The sequence below is a fragment of the Sminthopsis crassicaudata genome, chromosome 4 (genome assembly GCF_048593235.1).
Source record: "Sminthopsis crassicaudata isolate SCR6 chromosome 4, ASM4859323v1, whole genome shotgun sequence".
NCBI classification, from domain to species: domain Eukaryota; kingdom Metazoa; phylum Chordata; class Mammalia; order Dasyuromorphia; family Dasyuridae; genus Sminthopsis; species Sminthopsis crassicaudata.
The window spans coordinates 112634747-112659544 of record NC_133620.1 but is presented as its reverse complement, the minus strand read 5'-3'; the positions used below and the strand labels follow the sequence as shown (position 1 = coordinate 112659544).

Sequence of the window (24798 nt, the reverse complement as noted above, 5' to 3'; positions counted from 1 at the left end):
TTTGCCACACACAAGTCTCTCCCCATTCTGGTCTATTCAAGCTAACAAAGGCATCTTCCTAAAGAGCAAGTCTGATCATGTCACTTCTCTACTCAATAAATTCAGTTGGTTTCCTATCACCTTCAGGATCAACTATTAAATTCTCTATTTGAGATTAAATGTCCTTAATCATTTAGTTCTCTCCTAGTTTTTCACTCATTTTATACTTTGAGATCTCTCCATGTGTGCCTAGATCCAATGGTAATGGCTTCCTTGCTCTTCCTTCTACAAGAAACTCCATTTCCCAATTTCACATTTTGACCAACTATCTTCCATGCCAGAAATGATCTCTTTTATCTTTTGCCTCCTGGTTCTTTCAAATCTCAGCTAAAAGCCCATGAAGCCTTTCCCAATTTCCTTTAATTTTAGTACCTTCTCTATGTTGATTATCTCCAATTTATGCTGTCTATAACCCCTTTTTATATAGTTGTTTGTATATTGTCTCCCTCATTAGAATGAAAGTTCTCTGAGAGTAGGGGCTATCTAGCTTTTCTTTATGTCTCCATTTTTTAGCTTGGTGCCTAACCCATAGTAGATACATTATAAATATTTATTAATTGATTGTGTTATATACCAAAAAAAAAAAAAAAACAACACTTTGTAAACCTTGAAGTATGTGTTACTATTCTGAAATATAGTGGGCAATATCTCCATTAAAATGTCAAAATTATGACTTTGCTCATTTTGTTTTTCATTGAAGCTCTCAAAAAAAAAATTATCAATTGCTCCAAACCACAAAATACCATCTTCAAAAAGAAATTCATTATGGGAAAACACTTTTATTCTGACTTCAGGTTTGAATTCTATTAAAATAAATTTAATATATATTTCCTCATCCTATAGTAAAAGCCTCCTGTGGTGGAGGGCAGGAAGCTGACACGCTTTCAAACTTTATTGCAACCATTTCCTGAGTATGAATCCAATTCCATGGGTATACAATCTAATTTTTTAGGAGGAGTACATATATTTTGAAAAGTTATTATTTCATATCAGAAAAGGTTGTAAGGTATTTTATTATACGTAAATGCTTATTTTAAAATTCCCTGGATTATAATATCATATCAAATAGTCTTGGATAAATTATATCACTTTTAATATCTGGCCAAAGTTTTGAGCTTTTAGATTACTCAACTTTTAAACTAACCAGTCCATTAAATTTGGGAATATATTTAGACACATATTGCATTGCTGTTACTAAAAAAAAAAAAGAAATATAGGGTTGCTACATTGTCCTGAAATATTGTAGTTGAGAAGTAGAAATTTAGATTTAGTATTTACCATTAATATATATGCTCTTTGACTTCAGGAATATTCATTTTTATTTTTATGTCCTCATAACCTATCATAGTACCTTGCAGAGAATAGAGTATAAGTGCTTATTCAGTGAATGAGTCTGTATGTTTAGGTGAAATATAGTTATTCTAGTAAATAATGTTTCATGATTTCAATTCAGTTATCTTTATTTCTAACATGTTTTCTTATTTATAGGACAGAACAATGCTTAATTAAAAATTTAGTTCAAAGGAAAATGAATATAGTCCCCATAATATAAATTTAAATCTAAGTCCTTAGAGTTTGATTTTCTGATATTATTGTTATTTTGTGAAAGATACTAATGTTTTTAATGGATACTTTGGAGCTAGTAACTTCTCCAGTAACATTTTTTCTTCTGTTTTTCCTTTAGTGTGATCGTTGTTTGCCCCTTTATAATGATAAGCCCTTTCATCAAGGTGACCAAATTCATGCTTTTAATTGTAAACCTTGTCAATGCAACAACCATTCAAAAAGCTGCCATTATGATGTGACAATAGACCCTTTTCCTGATGAATACCATCAAGGCGGGGGAGGGGTTTGTGAGAACTGTCAACATAATACTACAGGTAACTTGCAATTTGATTGGATCATTTCACTTGTTTTTTTTTTTTTTTTTTTATTGGACACATAATAATAAGGATAATTTCAAGTTATATGGTTTGGCACATGGAAAAACAATGTCTGTATTGTCAGGTTTGACCTGTCTCTCTAAAGCAGAGTAAGTAGATTGTTAGAATGTCAAACTACTGCTTGACTTCTTGCCTTTACTGGAAAAGTGCAATATAAAAGATCACCTTTCTGGTCCCCAAGTGACTAATCAGTTCTGATATTTTCATCATGAATTATCATATATAGTTGACATTATTTTGCCCTTTAATGTTTACAAAGCACTTTCCCTATATTGTCTCATTAGATCCACATACCACTGTGATGTAGGGGCTGTTATTTTCTCCGTTTTACAGATAAGGAAACTGAGGTTAAGAGGTTAAATAACTTGCCCAGGGTTGTGCAGCTAATAAGTTACTGAGACAGGATGTAAATTTAAGTTTTCTCAACTTCCAGTTCAGTACTCCATTTAGTAATGCACTCATCCCTGGCAACCCATAATCATAAAGTTTAACCAAAAATCAAGTTAAAATTTGGTAACTTTGTTTTTGCTTTCCATTATATATCCTATTTCTCATGAAGTTATGTTTAAGCATTTATTAAAAGCTGGAATTTGACTTACAGAGTAATAACATGGGGGGACATGTACTTCAAAATAGTCTATTTAAAGCAAAAGTTAAACAAAGACATCAAATAGCCTAAAACTTTGTTTTTGTCATTGAGAATTTATTTAAAATGTCAATAGTTCTTAAAGAATAGAAATAATTGGATTCTTCAAATAGTTTGGTAGAGCTCAACAATTCAGTGTAAGTATATGTATCATATCTGTTCAAGCAACTATGCCAGGTATTGGGGACATATTAAAAAATGTCACCTTTGCTGAGAAATTGACAAGGAAAGCCCTCTCTGGATATATATGTATATATATATATATATATATATATATATATATATATATATATATATATATATATATATATATATATATATATATATATATTGCTCTGGAGATAAGGTATACAACAATAAGATGTTTGAATCTTTTTTAAATAGTCTTCTAAGAAGCTTATATGATAATGTGTATATATGCAAAAATGCTTTCCCTGGTCTTCAAAGGACAAATAGATAATGTCCTACAAATATCTTAAATATGTCTTAATTTTAAAATTGACTGTGAAGATAGTGATTCTTTAGAGGATGCTTGTTATTTTAACAAAACCAAAGTTAGGTTTTCTTCAGATTAAGGTTGTTCACTTTTTAATGTTGGGCTAAGGATGCAACATGTATGGATAAATTGGAGAAATGTCTTACTTAGGCTTCAATGTTAGTAATGCTACTGATTTGAATGACCTTTCATAAGTCTTTGAAACTTTCATTCTTTTTCCCCCTTCATTTTATAAAATGGTGACAGCATCCTACAGGGAAATGATGAAGTGATGAGTACTAATTAACAACTTGTAAATCAACAGACTATCCTTGAATACCAAGACATATCAGAGTAGTATAAGAAAATGAAAACTATGATTCACTAGAGTGCACTTTGTTGATGCTCTAAGCAGTATACAATAGCTTTCCACTTATAAACTTGTATTTTATGTTAATGTCTGTCCTCTTTTCACAAAAGATGTGTTTCTGGGAGAAAATACTTTTAGATGTAAGAATTAAACCTATACTTCATGTTAAGAGCCAGAACTTCATATGCTACTATATATGCTATATATAATCCCCATATTTCATTTAGATTATATAACTGGCACCAAAAATTGAGAAAAGTTTTAAGTTCAAAGCTAACTCTTTCAAAAGGTATAGACATTCACAAAGCAGAGCTTTTATAGAAGTGTGGTATTATATAACAGATGGAAGTTTAATGAAGTAAAACACAGTTTGTAACAGGTTCATTGTTTCATATGCTCTGGATCACTAAATTGGCAGGTAGAGATGAAAGGTGCATTAAAATGGACGTCCTGAAAATTATAGAATTCTCTCAAAGGAATAGAGTCTTTAATTTTGAATTATGCAGCTGATATTAATGAATTGGAAGCCATAATGCATAACCTTTCCTTGACGCAGGAAGAAATTGTGAGATGTGTAAGGATTACCTTTTCCGACAAGTGGGTGCCGATCCATCAGCCGAAGATATTTGCAAACCTTGTGATTGTTATAAAGTTGGCACGAAAAATGGCAGCCTCCTTTGTGATCAGGTTAGTATCTCTAGTATTGATCATAAGGAATTATTCTGTGGCAAATAGTTTGGAAGAACTCTGTACCAGAGGATAGATATCACATGTCTATGCTAGGAGAATTTGGAATTTCAAAAAAATAACTGTTTAGAAAGTTTCCAAAAGCAATCTTTCTGATTATAAAATCTGGGGCTAGTTTGTATTCTCATACAGTAGAAATGTGCATTGTGTCTTTGGTAGGCTAAAGCAGCAGTTATTAACTTAGGTTGCACAATGCTTTAAAACGCAAATCTATCACTGATAGATTTTAAGGGGGTCTGTGAACTTAAAACTTTCAGCATTTTCTTAAGAATATTTTATTATAATTGGTTTTCTTTGTAATCCAGCATATTTTTATGCATTTAAAATTATTTTGAAAAGTCAACGTCCATGTCATCAGACTCAAAAAAAGAGCATGGTAGACAGTGTATCTTCCCTCCCTTTTTGTAATAAATTTTTATTGCTATATTTTATCTTTACAAAACTTTGTTTTTCTTCCTCTTCTTCCTTCTTTGTTACAATAAAAACAAAATTTTAAGAGCAAGAAATTCTGCAAAACCAATTTAATATATTGAAAAATTCAGATGTTCTATACTCACAGACACCCACATTTGCAAAAGAATAGAAGAAAATATCATCTTACTCTCTTTTTAGGAGCTCAAATTGGTCTTTTTTAAAAAATAATAGCTTTTTATTTTCCAAAATATATGCATAGTTTTTAATATTCACCCTTGCAAAATCTTTTGTCCAATTTTTTCTCCCTTCTTCCCCACGCTACACAGCAAGTAATAGAATATGTTAAACATACAATTCTTCTAAACTTATTTCCATATTTAACATTCTATACAAGGAAAATCAGATCAAAAGGGGGAAAATGAGAACAAAGAAAAAAAGCAAGCAAAAAATAAAAACAAAACAAAAAAAAGGTAAAAATACTAAGTTGGAACCATAGTACCCATAGTCTTCTCTCTGAATGTATATAACTCTCTTTATCACAAGACTAGTGGAACTGGACTGAATCACCTCATTGTTGAAAAGAGCCAAGTCCATCACAGTTGATCATCATATAATTTTGTTGCTGTATATGATGTTCTCTTGGTTCTACTCATTTCACCTAACATTACTTCATGTAAGTCTCTCCATGCCTTTCTGAAATCAGCCTGCTAATCATTTCTTATAAAACAATAATATTCAATTACATTCATATAACACAAGTTATTCAGCCATTCCCCAACTAATGGGCATTCACTCAGTTTCCAATTTATTGCCACTACAAAAAGGGCTGCCACAAACATTTTGCACATGTGGGTCCCTTTCCCTCCTTTATGATCTCTTTGGGATACAGGCCCCCAGTAGAAATACTGCTGGTTAAAAGGCATGCACAGTTTTCTAGCATTTTAATGTGGTTCCAAATTGCTTTCCAAATGGTTGGATCAGTTCATATGCTATCAACAATGTATTCATATCTCAGTTTTTTCACATCTCTTCCAACATTTGTCATTATCTTTTCCTATCTTTTTAGCCAACCTGAGAGGTGTGAAGTAGTACTTCAGAGTTGTCTTAATTTGCATTTCTCTATCAATAATGACTTAGTGCATTTTTTTAATATGACATTTAAGGACTGCTTAGTTCATTCTTCACATCAGGAGCATCTGATGCAAGTTGCTATGTATTTTTCAGGTAGGATCTTGAAAATACTTTGGTGTTTTCTAATAATAACATAGTTTAATACAAATAAATTTATAAATATGAAAATGGTCATGAATAATCTTAAATACAAAAGATGAAATCGATGAATGGATTGAATTTTCAGTAATAAGATATTTATCTGTTAATTACTATGTTCTCTGTAGATGAAAACAACCACATATCAGTTATAAAAAAAGATGGAAATATTTCAGCTGCATTATGAAGAAAATAATTATTGGTAACAAATTTTGTACTTCTGATAGCACTATTTAATAAAATGTTCCATATAATTCTACTGACTAATATATATTATATATATAGACTATATATAGTTCCATATAATTCTATTGACTATTAATAGATGATAAATGGTGATGTATTATATGTAGCACTTGAAAGAAGAAATTATGAGAAGTAATTAGCATTGTCAACTTACTGGATTTAAAAAGTGAAAAAACAAGTGAAAGACAGAATATAGTACTACATATAATGATAAAATGGGAAATGGGAAGAGGGCTAATTGTGGAATCAACAGATCATGGTTTAAATACCAGCTTTCCCATTTAATATCTCTAAACTTGAGCAAATCACATTAATCTATTTGGATTTCAGTTTCCATATTATTAAAATGAGGTAATTGGACTAAATGATCTCTATGATACTTTATAATTTTAAATCTACAATCCTATGGGTTACACCATTAAATAGAACAAAATCCAAGCAAGTATTCACAATCAATCCAACTTCAAGGCTGAGCTTTGAATACATCCTCTTTATTCTTAAAAAAAGAGAGAATTTAATACTTTTTCACATATTAAACTGTTTTAGATAGGGACTTGTTTAACATGTGACTAAAATTAGGTATGATGTTTACTGACTCTATTGGTTTTGATTTGGGGTATTTTTTTCCAACTACTCTGAAGCCTAATTTTTAGTGTTTCCCACTGAAAGCTGTTATTGTTTTGTCTTTTTAATTGTGTCTCTAATACTTGGAAGAGGTTTTGCCACATATTAAGCATAACGTACTTTTAAATTCATCCATTCATAATAATGACAAAAACTTTGCTCTTATATGCTGATGAGTCATAGTAACTAATGAGATACAAAAACACCAGGTAATTGGAGAATGTTTTAATTCCGACTCATGTTAGGGTTGCAGAACAATAATTTGCCCTAAAGCATAAATAAATTATATAATTTCATTTTTTCACATTTGGAACAGATCATGAAGGCCATACAATTCAACCTATACCTAAAAAAATTATCTTTATAATATTCCTGGGAAATAGATATTCAGCCTGAGACAGCCCCTTGCACATTTTAGATAGCTTTAATTTGGAAATTTTTCCTTATATTAAGTCAATATTTGCCTCTTTCTAACTTCCATCAATTTCTTTTAATTCTGCTTTTTTGGAGGCAAACACCGTTGTTCATTGTTTTAGACTCTTTGTGACTCCATGGGCTTATCCATGGTGTTTTCTTGGCAATGATACTGAAATGGTTTGCCATTTCCTTCTCCAGTATGTCCTCATCTTACAGATGAATTGAGGCAAAAGGGGTTAAGTGAAGCTCAGGAGCATACAGTATTTGAGTTTGGATTTGACTCTAGGCTTGATTCTCTGTCTACTACACCATTTAGCTGCCCTTGTAGCCAAATCTAGCAAGTGTAATTTCTTTTTCATGTAACAATGGAAACATCACCTCTGGAATCAGAGGACTTTTATTGAAATCTTTCCTCTAATGCTGTCTTGTTTGACATCGGGCTTCTGTGGTTCCTAATTCCTTCATCTAATAAATGAGGGGTTGAACTACATAGCCTCCATTTCTTATCTATATTTCTGATTCCTATGATTCTTCAAATATTTGAAGAGAATCTTGATATCATACACCCCTCTCAAGTATTTTCTTTTCTAGACTAAGTATTCCTGGCACTGTCAACTGATCTTCATATGTAATGAACCTGAAACTAAAATTGCATTGTATCATTAAAATGATCTTACAAAGGTTAGGGAACTTGGCAAGATCAGAGATATGAAGTGGTAGATCCAGGATTTGAACAAAGAGCCTTTGATTCAAGGCTTCTAACCTTTTGTCCAATACTGGAAAATGTTGAAGAACAATGTGGATAGATTGATAGCCAATGTGGAAGGATGGATAACTTTACATATAGTATTGCACTATTCAGTCATTTTTTCAGACACAAGTGAAAAGACACATCTATTAAGTATCTGAAGTCATATTCAAACTTAGGTCTTTCTAACTAGGTTTGACACTTTATTCTTTGTATTACCTAATTGGCCCCTACATTTGTGTATACATTTTTGTGTATACTAACCACTGAACAAACCAAGATTGTTTTTCTTTGGCAAGAGGCAATGTGTTATTTTGTTTTCTGGGAGAATACAATAACAATCTGGTGTGCAAGGGCAGTGTACGTATTAGAAAATGTTGGACCTGAAATGTTAAAAGAATGTTTAACTGTTAACTCAATATAAATTGGTTGCAGATCAATCATTTTTACCTTTACATTGTTACTATCCATTTCACTGAGAGTTTTCTTTACGAAGTTTTTTTTTTTTTAAATAACCACAACAACAATGTTTTAGAAAGGGAATTCTTATTATAGATCATATAAAGAATCTAGCTGAATTTATTCTCTTATTTCCATTTTTGCATAGTTAAAAAAGACCATTGCATTTGGAATCAAGTATCTGGCTTGCCTCAGATATTTAATAGCCCTCTGACCCTGGCAACTCATTTAACCCTGATTGCCTCAGTTTCTTCATTTGTAAAATGAACTGACAAACCATTCTAGTATTTTTGCTAAAAAAAACCACAAATGGGGTTATGAAGAGCTGGACATGACTGGAAAAGACTAAACATATTTGTAGTCAAAACACTTGGATATAAATCCTGGCTCTGAAACCAGGGTGAACTTGGGAAAATTGTTTCTCTGTGTTCTGTTTTCCTTTTTGGCACAATGGAGTTGAATAAATAATCTCTAAGATCTCTTCCCTCTAAAGTCTATAATATCCTTCTTTCTTAGACCCTAATGATGCCATTCCTCTAAGATGACTGAGGAAATTTCTGTGCAATTGTCTTTCATGATTAGCTATCAGGAAGCAAGTTCTTGGCCTTTTTTAATTGTGAGAACTTTCTCTGCCCTGAAAACAATATAAAGAACAGAGTTAAATGGTTTTTTCTGATTTCAAATTATTGGAAATAGTTGCCTTTATACAATCCAATCTAAGCTGTACTGTAAGAGAGACAGAAGTGTTTACTCTCATTTCCAAAGGGAAAACAGAATAGCTACTAAAAAAGTTGTCAACAGTGTCAAAATTATAAACCGTAAAATCAAATTCAAGGACATTTTAAAAATTCATGCAATTGAAATCTGTAATAATATTGGGAAGCTCACAGGGAAATTAGGCACTAACTCAAGTCCCATTTTGTTATAATAACTTAGGACATAAGCCAGCCCCAAATGGCCTGAGCGCCAGTGTAGCATATTCTGTATTCTGGAAGGGAATTTTCCTTTGGCAGTCACTGTAGGCAGTTCAATTCTGTCTTACAAGAGTTGGGATGGCTTCCTTCTGCTCCCAGGAGAAGTGTTTGAGTCTTCCTTATTTGGATGCCAAGCTCATGAGACTAGCTTGAAACACTTAATCCTGAAGTTTGAGTGACAAATGAAAACACAAAGACCTCAAGCCTAGAGAAGTGATAGGACTTTATAGGGAGAATTCAGTTTCTAAGTCTTGCGGGCTGTGAGAGCCAATCAGAAATTTTGAAGCCTAAATGTGGTCATCTAGGACTTGACCATGTTTTATTTCACTTCTCACTCTCTGAAGTTCAACCAAATGGATTTTATTGTTCCTCATTTTTGATCCTCTCTCTCTCCTTACATATGCCTTTGTAACAATTGTTCATTACTCCAGGAGTATATACATTCTCTACCACCTTTTAGTGTAACACTCTTAGAGATCTTTCCCATAATTCCTTTGTGCTCACAGGTTCAATCCCAAGGGGACATCCACCCCAGGTCAGAGGTACTCTGTGAGTTTGAGCTTTAAACTAAAGCTCACAAGCCCTACAATGATAAGGTTTATCTTTAAAAGTTAGCTACTTGACATAAGTTCCTTAAAGGTAGTATCTGTTTTGCTTTTGTCTTTGTCTCTCTATTACCCCTAATACAATGTCCAACATACAAAGAAAGGAGTTAATAAATATATGTGCTATTCAATATTCACAAAAAAATTCTTAGTGCATATTATATAATAATATTTCATTTTGAAATTTTTTTCAGAGCTTAATTTACAATGGGCCTACTTTAATTTTAACTATGAATGAAACAAAGAAGTAAGCACAAAGTTTTATTATTTTCTATGTTCCAGACACTGTGCTAGGTGCTAGAGATATATAGACAAAAATTAAATAATCCTTGCTTTCAATGGACTTCTGGGATGAACTGGATACTAAATGCATGGAATTACCCCCTAGAACATTTGCTCAGATGTATGTCTGTTCTTTTCTCTAAAAGTTCTACTAATCAAGAGAGAACTACTTGAAATTGCTATTTCTTGGAGGTCACATCACATTAGGACACTGGAAAGCTTATTAAACTCTGTCCTAGAAGGTAAAGTTCTTAACCTATGGTATTAAAAAAACAAGCAAACAAACAAACAAACAAACAAACAAACAACAACAAAAAAAAAAAAAAAACCTGGGGAAAACAAAACTGATAAAAACCTGGAGTTCTATTTAGAAATATATAAAGTAAGAGAAATGGTCAGTTGTAATACCTATCAATAGACTGCTGTAGTAGAACCAGAACAGAAAGAAATGATTAAGAGATATTAAAATAGATTAATAAGTTAGCTTACTAAGGGGAGAAATGAATTAGATACAATAGAAAGCATCAATGAAGGAACTGTTTCCAAGTCTGACCTATGGAAGATGGAATTGTAAGGAATAAGGACCCTACTCAGGGAAAGTAATCATCCCATCACAATGAAAATTTTCAAGGAAATATTAAAAACAGTACAAAATATACTTTCTCTGCATAATTTCCTGTAGCTCATCAATGCTTTTTGCCATTTGCCTGGAGCTAGAGTAGTTATTTGTCATTAAGTGCCATAGACTTTCCAGAACTAGAGTTTGAATTTCCTAGGAAGAGTATTTTCCTTTTTTTTTTTTTTTTTTTTTTTTGGTGGAGTGAGGGAGATCTTGAATCTGTGAATTCATCATTTTAGCAGGATTAAGAAGGAACTGCTTTATTTTAACCCTATCTTTCCTAAGCTTCAGTACTCTCCCCTGTAAAGGTGACATACTTAAGGATGTTCTTGAAGACAATGATGGAAGAGACAAAGATAAAACATATGCTCATTTAATCCTATTAACATTTATTCAGTATTTGTGTGTAAGTCAGTATAAGTGTATTGGAAAAGAAAAGACAAACCTAAAATAGCTCTCCTCCTCTTCCTCCCTTCCCCCACTTAGGGAACTTAATCTACTTAATGTCTGTGGAAAGAAAACCTCAAATAATATATTTACTTACTTTCCTCTTTTTAGGGAATTAAACAATCATTTTCCAGATCCTGAAGCTTAGGAAATTACTATCTGGCAATAATTTAAGCATCTGAAAGTATGTTAATTCATTAGGATCAAGAAAAGACAATGATTAATAATTGTTCTAGTATCTGAGATTCTGAGAGCCAGAAGAGTTAATGTCTCTCAACTTGAACTCAATTTGTTTAGGTTGCAACTGAGTTTTTGAAACACAACTTATGAATGCTTATAAAATTTAGTAATTTTTAAAGTTATAATTATTTTTGATATTATATTTTCAGATGACTACTTCCCTTTAAATCTCATTTCAAATGTAATTTTCATCACTATAATAAATCATACAGACCCAATAGCCAGACATTATTTAAGGCATAATTATTAAAATTCTTGTTCATTTTCATTATGTTTTAAACCCAAAATGAACCATCTCATCACTATCTCCCCCCCCCCCCCAAAAAAAAAAACCTCACAAAAAACAGTTAACTTTCCAGGAAGAAAAAAAAAGTATATTTCTGTGCAACATTGTAACAGGACATGGATGGTGAAGTTATTCATATTGGAAAAGGTAAGACAAGCTGTGAATCTTTGATTTTAATAAAGTCAAAACATCATCTTGTTAATATCACTATATTAATTTTTGCTGAAAATTACAATAAGACCACACTGCATAGTTGTGCCATTCAAATGACATTTATGAAATACTCTAATTTAACACAACGACATATATTACATGCATCTTTACAAGTTATGGCTTGTAATCTCTGAGAGAAATAGACCTAAAACAGCAAAAAATGGATGATGCAATATGAAATTATACCCCTTTGAGAACTAGGATAGCTGTAATTGCATTGCTTCCTCTTAAAACCATTCAAGTATGTAACCATTGCTGGGTATAGCAGGAGGTAGGAAACTCTTTATACTTTTTCTGTTTTGAACATTCAAAGGCTTGAGGATAAATGTATTTTATTCCTCCTACTGCTGTATTTGAACAAGCTTCAGAACTTTACCTTTTCACACACTTCTTAGAGGTTATGGTGAGGAAGTTTGGAAAACAGTTTCTTAGAAATGTCTTTTTTTAGGGGGGAAAGCAACTGTTAAAAAAAAAGTCTAACAGGCGAAAAGCGACAGGCATTGTATAAGGTGGGAATGGCATTTTGGATTTACACTATTGTAGAACCTTTTCTTCTCAAATGAATATTTTGGACAGCTGAGTAAGATGATAAACAGCTGTATCACCAAACACTTATATGGAAGGAAGTATTATGATGTATATTATTCACCTGCTATTCTCCAATTCATGACATTTATATGTGGCAGAAACCACAGCAGATTCATTTATTTATTTTGAAATGGAATGAGCATCATACAAAAGTAGCCTGTTATATTAAACAACTCTTCTCTTTTCTAGAGAGGCCTAGGATTTTTTTTAGAAAATGAACAGGTCTGAAAATGAAGTGATTCTTAGAATGAGGAAGCTTATTGATAACAGGAGATATATATTTATAGTGTTTTCTTTTTAGGGACTCTCAGGGGAACAAATAATTTGATATTTAATAATTCATTTCTTCATGTTTCTGATGAAAATCTTATCTCAGGTTTTTGTTTAGTAGTTTTAAAAAATGTAGCAGGTCTTTTAGGAAAGAAGCGTAATGATCCAGATGATGTTCTGGTCCTCAGGTGCTGTGTTCTTTAGATGCCAATCAATACATCTCCCATTGTCCACTGAAACATGCTACTGACCCATGATGAAAGGAAGGAGAACAATGGAATATTCTTTATGATATGTTTTTGATTTGATGTACACACTGGTGGATGGACTCACATAATTACCTAGAATATGTGATGATTAGGTATCTTAAAGAATTCAAAGCTTGTTTGTCATATGAAGGAAATTCATGCCTTTAGAATGGTAATTAAGACTGTTTTATCTTCAGTAGAAATAAGGTGGTATTGAGTCCTGGATTTTTAAAGGGAACAGTTATATAAAAAATTAATCAAGGCCTTTTGATTGTTCCGCGGAAAGCATGAGTACTTGTAGAAGCAGTGAATACTATAACTCTTTTAACATTTGAAATCATCTCTTTCATCCCCAACTTAATTTGACACCAATTATGCTTTTCACCTCTTGTATCTTTAGGCCAATATGTAACCAGCAGCTCATGAGTCATGAGATGTGATTTTCTTGAAATTTATCTCCTCTAGCTCTGTTTTCAAATGAAGTATTTAATGACTTAATTTTTCTCACTATGGTCCATTCATCCATCTATCCATCCAATTATCTATCTAAATATCTATCTATTTATCTCACACACACATACATATATACACACATATGTACATGTCTATATATATGTCTATACACACACACACACACACACACACACACACACATATATATATATATATATATATATATATATATATATATATATATATATATAAATAAAGATATTTCCTATTCCTTTCATTGCACTGGTGCACATAGTGGGCTGGACTTGAACTTAGGTCCTCCTGACTTCAGGGCCAGTACTCTATCCACTGTGTCATCTACTACCCCTAATCCCACCCCTCAAAATATCTTATTTCAAAAATACAGTTTGTAAAAAAAATAAAAATAAAAATAAATAGTTTGTTTATATTTATATGTTTATATGTCCTGTAGAATGTAAGTTCCCTAAGAGTAAGTATCAAATTGTTGGATCCTAGGAGACAGGGACTGTCATCTACTTTTCTCTGAATCCCTAGCATTTAGCACAATGCCTGGCACATAATAATTTACTGACAAGTATTGTTTTGTTTTTGTCTTCATATTCATAGTGCCTAGCACTGTGTACATACTTAAATAACTTGTTGATTAACCATTTTGATATGTTCATTATCATATTCTGGACTCACAGCAATCTGGAGGGGGGGGGAAATCCATCTAAGGTTATGAACAAAATCCATAAATCTCACAAATTCATATTCATAGAGAAGAGCAACCATCAGATTAGGCAACATAGTATTAGCTTAAAATGTATTTACTGAATCTTATTGGTATTGAGCACAGCACCATAATAGTTCATAAATAGTGATGCCATGAAAGCAGAAATATGAAAAAGCAGAATAACCATGCAAGCAAATTTTTCAGAAGATTTATGGAGAGAACATGGTATCAAATATGAAACCCAGATCAAAATTGGTTAGCTAACTGTAATTATTGAGCATCTACTGTGTACAAAACATGTAATTAGGTACTAGAGCTGGCATTCAGCCTTCTTTCTGACTGGAAGACTTGGATTTGGCAAAGACGTCACATTCAGTGTCTTAAACAAGTTTCATCAGCATCACTAGTGAGCCCTACTTAACACTAAATGCTAAGAGCAGAGAAACCCCATGATCTTGGAGTGCAGCCAGTTTAGCAGTTGTAGGAGGGATGCCTTCTGTGTGAAGAGGATTGATGACAGTGGGAGACTAAAGCAGCTGCTGTTCAGTGAGTTGGAGCAAGAGGGGGGCTCTACAAGAGGGCAGAACAGAACAACAGAAACTTTCTTGAGGCAATATGGCATACCTATGGAATAATGAGGAGGAGGAAAAAAACAGCTACTGACAGACCACATCAGCATAGCCTAAGTCAGAGAATAGATGACTCTTCTTAAGGGATGATTCTTCTTAAGAAAAGTGATCACATAGCCCATGAAGAAAAATGTTAGTGCTTCCAAAAGAAATATTCTCTACGAACAGCAGCACATGGAAAATATGGACCATGTACATTCACTGGACAGAGGATTCTGAATATAACGTGTACATTTTTAGTGAGATACTTTTCACTGTACAGGGTGCATAATAGGGAAATTTTGATGTATGATTTTCTTCTTAATGAATGAAATAGTAAATGTAACATTTATCCTTGTGGACTAAAATGACCAGAGAACGAATCTTCACACAGAGCTTAATTCTTCACCTTAGCTCTAATGCAACAATTTTTAATTTGATATCCATGAACTTATTTAAAAATATTTTGATAAGTGTATTTCAATAAAATTGGTTTCTTTTGTAATCATATGTATTTGAATTTATATATTCAAAAACATGCTGGAAAAATGTCCTTAGGTTTTACCAGACTATCAAAATATATTCTAAAATGTTAAGAATCTGCCTTGAAGGATGGCTAAAATCTGACTGGTTAGAGGCAGGAAAAATGTTTTGTATAATGTTTATAACAATAAGAATAAGAATACTGTGGGGGCTGTTAGTGGTGTACTGGATAGAGCACCAGCCCTGAGGTCAGGAGGACCTGAGTTCAAATTTGACTTCATTTAACACTTCCTGGATGTGTGTCCCTGGGAAAGTCACTTAACCCCAATTGCCTCAGGGGGAAAAAAAGGAATAAGAATGCTGTGCTAAGGGTTTTTTTTTTTTTTTTGGGGGGGGAAGCTACCATTAAGGAATATTCAGAAGATTCACATTAGGGAGTATTAGGACATAAAGTAGGGTTGATGTCAAGATAAAGAATTGGGTTTGGTTCTGATAGGGTAGTCATTGAAAGTTTTGAGAACAAGAGAATGGCATAAAAGCTGTAGTGCTCAAGATGGGTTGGAAAAGTAATAAAAAACTTCTTACCACTCCTGTTTGCCTGCCTTCTTCCCCTCTCCAGCGTTAGGAGTTAATTCTTGAGAATCCTGAGAATGAGGAGTATGTGTGTGTGTTTATATACATGTGTGTATATACATGCATGTGTATTTATACATAGATAAATACATCCATATATGCATGTATCTTAGTCTGGAAAAACACATCTCTACCCTATTCCCATGTTCCAATATCAAAGTTGATAATACCATACAATATGAGTGATAACAGTGATTAAGAAAGAGAGCTTACTTGGCCCTTTTTAGTTTAAGATCAATGTGATATGCCAGAAAGAACATGAGAATATGAAATCAGAATCACCTAGATTTGAGCACAGCCATCTCACTTTTTAGTCATATGATTTCTTCAAATTATTCCTTCTGTTTTAATTTTCTCAAATTGACAATACTATATGACAATACTCAAATGACAATACTAATATTTCTAAAGTCTACATAAAGGTTAAAAAAAATCAACTTCAAGAATACAAGGTGAGGAAGAAACACTAGAGAGAAATCAATTTAAAAAGGAGTAGGATTTTCAGTAGACTGAAAACTGAATATGAGTCAATAGTGTGACTCTACAAACAAAAAGAAAATGTAATCTTAAGTCATTTGGATAGGTATTGTGTTTAGAATGGGTCTTGTACTTGGTGCCCTGGACCTCAGCCTGACTGTGAGTACCTCATGCTATTGGAGAGTGAATCATAGAACTAATGCTTAAAGGGAATTCTAGTCTAATTACCTCATTTCTCAGAGGAGGAAATTGGGGCTCAGGGAGGCTAATTGACTTGCCCAATATTAAATAAGTTGTCAACTTCAGAATTCTTGGTCTTCTCATTGGGAAAAATGTTGACAAGCAGTACAGTATCCAAAAAAAGGGTTGGTATGTTGGTAAAGGGACTTAAGACCAAGACATAAGTCTGTTAAAGGAAGTAGGATTATTTTGTTTGGAGAAGAGAAATCTAGCAGTGAGGGAGGATATTATTAATATGTATTAATTTTCTGCTAGGTCCAAAAAAGCTAAACTATAAGTCATAGGTAAGAGTCATAGAGCAGAAGATTGATCTAAGGAAAGCTTCTTGACCATCAGAACTGTTAAAACAACAACAATAGAATGGGAATAGAATGGGCTTTATTGGGTTTCTCCACTCTAGATGTCTTCAAATGAAAGCTGGAAATATTGTAGAAGGAAATCCTGGCTAGATGAAATCTAAAGTCCCAGATGTTTTATGCAAGAAATGGTGCTATGGGAGATACAAAGGAGTAGTCATCAGTGCCCTTGAAAATCTTAATCTAGTCAGAGAGACCAGCCTTTCACATGACAAATGTGAGATTATTAATAATCAGACATTCTATTGTATGGCACAGAATACAAGTTCTATAGGATTTTACCTATAAAGAATGGAGAAATCAGTATAGGCAAAAGTAGATTAGATACGTGTAAGGAGATTAGAACTTGAAGTTTAGAATTTGCTTGATCAGAAACAGAAGGAAATCATTTTAGATAAGGAGAATAACTTGAACAAAGTGGAATGAACATGTGTGTGGATTTGACTAAAATGGACTAAAATGGAGGATTTGCATTGTCAAAATCAAATGTCAAATAATAAGGCATAAAAAATTACTACATAAGGAAAGATTAGTAGATATAGGGCTTTGAATGACAAACGGAAGAACTTATATTTGACTGATTAATAAATTAAGAGTCATTGTAAGAATCTGAGCATGGAAATGATTTGATGATTTCCCCTCCCTTAGTGATGGTTAGTCTATTGGATGAATTTAAGAGGTAATTACAAATTAGTTGTAAGTGAAGAATAGTGATAAGAACCTCAATTGAGGTGGTGACTAGAGAGAGGAAGAGGAGGAAAGGCAATTCTGGGCATTTTGTGAAAAACTTAATGATTTGTTAAATACAAGGTATGAATGACAGACTACAATCAACTAAAGTTCTGAGCCACGTGACCTGAAATAATGGTGTAGGGTCAAATACTATGGTATTTGTCCTAATCCTAAAGAAGAAAATCATGGACTTCATGTTGTTACAAAAGCTAAAAATAGTATCTGCTCCACATGTGGACTTGTGTCAGTAATTATTGAGTTGTCAATACTCTCTTTAATTCTTTATCTTTTCCATAGTAAAATAAAGAAATTAGACTAGATGCCTTAAAAGATACTGTTCTAATCTCGGGATTCTGCATTTGTTATCACTGTACTATGATACTGTTCTGAATCTCATGAATGACACTGTTTATAGCATTCCATACTTATTCCTTCTTCTGTCTTTATTCATGCTGTCTCCTTATGTGCCATAATGTATTCATATTCTATCTATTATTTAGTGCTTCTTTAGATTCCTCTTTCTCCATGCAGCCCACATTGACATATTCTATCATTTGGTTTTGCTTTGACTTTTCTGGACTTTGCCTAAGGCTTCCTTAGAAACATTAAACCAGCTCTTGAGACCTTCTCATGCTTGAACATTATTTACTCTGCTGGTCATTTCTCTCTATTGTGGGTTTTTCTGATGGTTTGCATTTGAGGTCTGCATTAAGTCCAGCCATACTTAATTGTCCTCTCAGCTTTGCTTCTGGCTTTACAGACCCTGACATTATGTCTTCATACTGGTATTTTCTCTTTCTCCCAGCATATAAACTGGCTTTGTGTATTGTTTCCTTCTATTAAAGTATAAGCTTTATGAGGACAGGATCTATCTTCTTGTTTGTTTTTTTTTCCCCTTTAGTTTGCATCCCTAATACTTGGCACATAGTAGATACAAGCTACCTCACAATTACTTAGTAAATGCTTCTTGTCTTATCTTCTTGCCTGTATTACTTTTTTTTTTTTTGCCTTAGCCATGTATTCCATGTATTTATTTCATTGTATTTTAATTTAAATGTTTTTATGTGTGAATATATATTTTCCAATGTGATTTCTTATTCTTCCTTTCATTTAGCAAACATTTTAATACTTTATGTGTTCTAGGCACTATATATAGTGCTGAGTGGGATGCAAACCAGGAGAGAAGCTGAAGATAACACTGAGGATATAAGTGGAGTCAAGGTTTGTGAAGGTATTTAAATTCCAGGCTATAAAGTTTGGACTTTATCCAGTAGGCAGCAAGAAACAACTAATAGTTTCTGAGCAAGGAAGTAACATGATTAGGACTCATAAGGAAAATTAATCTTGAATTTAACTGTAGAATGGGTTGAAGAGAGGAATGATTGGAGGCAGGAGGACAAGTTTGGAGGTTACAGTAATAGTCAGAGTCAAATTTAATAAAAGCCTGAAATAGAATATTGCTGGTAGGAATGGAAAGTGAGGAATAAATTAAAAAGGGAAAGAAAAGGAAGAGAATAGTATTAAATATGTACTAGGAACTGAGCTAAGAGCTTTACAAATATCTCTTTTGATCTTCATAACAAAATGATGAGGTTGATGTTATTATCACCATTTTACAGTTAATGGACTAAGGCAGACAGAAATTAAGTGAATAATCCAAGGTCACACAATCAATACATATCTGAGGCTTATTTTGAATTAAAATTTTCTTGACTTCAGACTAGGCACTCTATCCACTGTGTACAAACTACCTGCCCATTGCTGCTCATATATTACTTTCATATCACTTATGATACTTGTTAAAATGCTACCCATATCTTAGAACCAATGTTTAATTTTCATAATAGGTAGCATGAGCGTACATTAATGATCGAATATAGGAATTGGAGATAATCTGGATTCATATGCTGACTTTATATCATCTACTATCAGAGCTATAAGATCTTGGACAGCAAATAGAACCTCAAGAGACCAGTGGTAGCCTAGTTTGATATACCACTAGGTCTCAAGTAAGGAAGACTTGACTTGAAAATTGGTCTCAAGACATTTACTAGCAAAGAAGCTGAAGTCATTTGCTGAGAGGGAGAGAATGTAGTAGCCCATTGTGAGCATGGGCAAGTTACTTGAACTCTCTTGGCCTCAATTTCAACCTGTATAATGAAGAGAGTAATAGCACATAGGTGTCATAAGGTTATTGGCTGAGTAGCAAAGTGGATTGAGCAATGGGTTTGGAATAAGGAGGACTCATATTCGTGAGTTTGAATCTGGTCATAGATACTTATTAGCTGTGTGATCCTAGACAAATCACTTAACTCCTTGCCTTAGTTTGCTCATCTCTAAAATGAGCTAGAGAAGGAAATGCAAACTGTTTTAGCATCCTTGCCAAGAAAAACCCAAAATGAGGTCACAGAGAGTTGGACATAACTGAAATAATTGAACAACAAAAATCTTATAGAGTTGTGAGGATCAAATGAGGTACTTAGCACAGTGCCTGGCACATTGTAGATTTTTTTCCTCCTTTCTTTCCTTCCTTCTATATTTTCATCTATTGTGAATGATCCTAATTTGAATGAATGAACAAATGAATGAAGGGATATAGGAAAGAGGGGGGTAGGGAAACTTGGCTAGAGAGTTTCTGTAATAAGAAAAGGATATATGTATTTTGATGATTTTATTCACCCTTTTAAAGGTTTCTTTTCTGCCTTGATGGAGATTTATTTTCTGTTAAAACAGTCTTCCAAATGCAATTTAATTTCCGGTACAGACCTACTGTTCCCAATTTTTGAATCTCCTTTCCAGATTCTTGCTTTGTTTGGCAACATCGACATTACCTCATTGGCTTTTAGTGAGTTTTGTGAGAAGATGTAATCTATAGAACATTAGATTTTCCCTACTGCCAGCCAAATGAGTGCTTAGGAAGACATATATTTATGTCCCTGCTGTTTTAAAAGTGTGGGCTTCACATTACTTAAAATATAGTATCTATAATATAGAGAACCTTCTATAAATTTTAACTTTTGCTACTTAATTTATTAATTGTGAAATCATGATCCATAATTTCTCTAAGTACAAAGATCCTGTTCCAGTACACAAGATACAAGCATTATTTGGTGCCTTAAATTCATGAGGAAAGAACTTAGTAAGCAGGAGGGAAAGCTAAGAAAGTTAACCATAATAATTTTTACAGTATCTTATGATCATGAGTCTATGTAATATGTTCATAGAAGTTATTTTTAAGAGGAATCTTCATTGCAAAATCTATTATATCTTACAGAAATTGGAATGTGATTCATATATATGACATGAAAATAGCACATGGGACCTTTGTAGCAAATAAAAAATAAAAATTTATGATATGGTAACAAGACAAGATTTGGTAGTCATAGGAAATTTGATATGTTTATTAAACACCTATTATATGTAATATGCTAAACATTGGTCATACAAAGATAAAAAAGGTGCAAATAAACAACTATAATAAAATTAGAAAATGTCATGTGTTGAGGTAATACATATGTCATATATTATGATGTTATTGATATATATGATAAGAATTATACATATACGTGTATGTGTATATATATGTATGTATGCATACATACATATATATGTACACATACACACATACATGGAGCTTCCTCTTAATTCCTTCAACTAATGTTAGTTTATAATGGTGTCAGTTGATTTTTCAAGTGTAATGCTTTATTTTTATTAATTTTAATCTTACTTTGCTTGGAACATTATTTTAGCTTATACTTTTTTTTTTTTAAACATGTTTGAGATTTCATTCTAGTTTTTACTTTCAGGCACCCCCCAAGATTTTTGAGCCAACTGCAAATTTCATATAGAAATCTAAGCATTGATTCAAAATTTTAATTTATGAGATAGAGAATTGCAATAGGCATTAGAGATAATTTAGTCCATTGTTTTCACTTTACAGATACAAAAATTGAAGTCCTGAGGGGGTTAAATGACTTGCTAGTTAAAATTTTTATTTGTAGTTTTATCATGCTTCTCTCGGCAGCTTTTCCTTGTATCCCATCCTACTCCATTCTCTTCCTTTTAGCAGATGACTGTGCCTCCTACTCTAAAGAGAAAAATCAAGGCCATCCCTTAAATCCTCCCTAATCTTTCATCTATAGATACATTTTCAGATATAGCCTTACTCATTTCTTCCTTTTCTTCAATGTCTGAAAGAACCATTCCTCTTGCAAAGACCAGACAGTAATTATGGCCTCAATGTTGCCCCATTCCTTCACCAGTTAAAGCACACCTCATCATTCCTTCTTTCTTATTTTTCAATATGTCTTTATCTACTGACTCCTTACTTACTAACTACTAAATAGTCAAGTCCCCAAATTTTTAAAAATGTTTTGGCTTTGTCCTGCCATCCCTTCAAGCTTTTGCCATATCTCTCTCTAACACTTCTGGGCAACTAGTGTCAACTGCTTTCTCTAATCTTACTCCTTTATTATCCACTCCACAATTTGACTTACTTTATTTCAAACTTTATGTGAAATTTCTCTGTTAAATATTTTCTTTGATTTCTTAACTGCTAGATCCAATAGCCTTTTCTCAGTTCTCATATTTCTTGATGTCTCTGCAGCATTCAATATTGTCAGTCATCTCCTTCTCCCAGATCTCCTTTTTTTACCTCTCAGATTCCATGAGATTGTGTTCTTTTAGTTTTCTTCTTACCTGCATATCCACTCATTTTCTTTCTTTTTCATTCAACACAAATTTGCTGAATGAATATTAAAAATTTAAAACATAAATAAATCCTAGGTACTGATCTAAGCTATGAGGATATAAACATGAAAAGTCAATCCCTACCTTAAAAAAAAGCCTAACATTTGAATTGAGGAAGAGAATATGTGGGAATGGTGGTTTAATTTTTTTTTTTCAGTCTGAGAAGTAATAGTACATATGAGGGGAATCATAGAACAGTTAATATAATTAATTATGGGTGCCTTTAATACTCTGCTTAGCTTTTTCTTTATTTTCTCTCATTTTTCTTTCTTTCTTTTGGTGATGCCATTTATTACCATAGATTCAATGATTGTTTTTATGCAGATGACATCCAAATTTTTATATACATTATTAATTTGGCTCCTGAATTCCTGGCCCCTGTCATTAATGGCCTATCAGATATTGCTTGAAGGTCAGTTCAGAGGAAAACTTGGTGAAGTCTCCTGTGATCTCACTAGATATCAATACTGGCTATTTTTACTTATCTCTGTACACATTTATCTCCCAGTAGAACTTAAGCACCTTGTTTGTGGAGACAATTTTATTTTTTTCTTCATGTCCCTAAGAGCCAACTCAATGCTTTACTTAACAATAGGTATTTAATAAAATGTATTAAATTAGATTGCATTGCCAAGGTCATTAAATAGTTAAATTTACAAAACTGAAATTTTACTTTGAAAGAAAACAGATCATTGGATATTCCTTATTATTTTCCCCCTCCAAAACGATTGTATTTATGATAGGTGACACACTGATGCAGAAATGTCTAATAGACCATAGATATTGAGACTGGATATATAGATTTTGTAGACCTCTTCTTTAGTTCATATAAATTCAGATAAAGAGAATTATTAAGATTGTCAAAGAAAGGACTACAAAGAGAGAAAATAAAGGAGAAGAGGATTTATGGAGAGCTTTGAGGAGTACCTGACTTATGGGAAAGAAGTAGGAAGAGAATCCAGTAAAGAGATTTGTTTGTTTGTTTGTGCAAGATAATTGGAGTTAAGTGACTTGCCCAGTGAGGTTAAGCATGTGAGGTCAAATTTGAAGCAAGGTCTTCTTGACTCCAGGTCCGATGCTCTGTGCACTGAGCCATTTAACTACCCAACAAAGGAGATTTTTTTAAAAAGAGATTTATCAGATCAAATCATTCTGGAGAGCAATTTGGAATTATGTCCAAAGGGGATAAAACTTCATACCCTTTGATCCAGGCATGACACCACTGGTTTTGTATCCCAAAGAAATCATAAAAGAGGGAAAAAGAGCTACATGTGCAAAAATGGTTGTAACAGCTCTTTCTGTAGTGTCAAAGAATTGGTTAATGAGTAGATGCTCATCAATTAGGGAATGGTTGAATAACTTATGATATATGAAATTAATGGAATATTATTGTCTATAAAAAGAGGGAACAGGCTGATTTTAGAAAGACCTGAAAAGATTTATATGAAACAAGCAAAAGCAGGAAAACATTATACATAGCAACAGGAAGATTGTATGATGATCAACTATGGCAGAGTTGATTTCTCTAATGGTTCAGTGATCCAAGGCAATCCCAATGAACTTTGGATGGAAAACACCATGTGCACCCAGAGACAGAACTGTGGAAACTGAATATAAATCAACACATGCAATGTTCAGTTTTTCTCCCTTTTTCTTCTGTTTTTTTTTCTTTTGTTTTCATCTTTGGTTCTGATTTTTCTTTCCCAACATGATTCATAGGGAAATGTGTAAAAAATAATTAATGCACATATATAACCAAAACATATTTTTACACATAATTGGGGAAAATTAAAAAAAGTATAAATGATAATAAGGGGAAATGAAATTATTTAGAAACATAGAAAGATTAACATGAAAAAAGTAGTGTCATAAAATTTAAGAGAGAAGACTACTCAGTAAAGAATGGCAACATTGTCAAATGCTATAGAAAGGTCAAGTACATGAATACCTAAAAAATCCATGGATTTAGCAACTAGAAGGTCATGGGCAAATTGGAAAGAGAAACTGAAGCAAAGTCCTGGGGAAAGAAGCCACTTCTCAGACACTAAGGTGAATACTGAGGATATGGAAACAGTCAGTGAAGACTTATGAAGATTGAATCGAAAGAGTAGAAGAAATAGAGCATGATATTTTGAATACTCATTCAAGAAGTGTTGTATGAA

At 32.8% G+C, this 24798-nt stretch overlaps 1 protein-coding gene across 1 annotated transcript in view; it reads left to right on the top strand.

Annotated features, from left to right (window-relative positions):
- USH2A (usherin) overlaps positions 1-24798 on the top strand; it is a 1025480-nt gene that overhangs the window by 137791 nt on the left and 862891 nt on the right. The window contains exons 9-10 of the mRNA XM_074264677.1: positions 1724-1919; positions 4030-4160. Coding sequence (XP_074120778.1) covers positions 1724-1919; positions 4030-4160 — 327 coding nt within the window. The remainder of the gene's footprint in view (positions 1-1723; positions 1920-4029; positions 4161-24798) is intronic.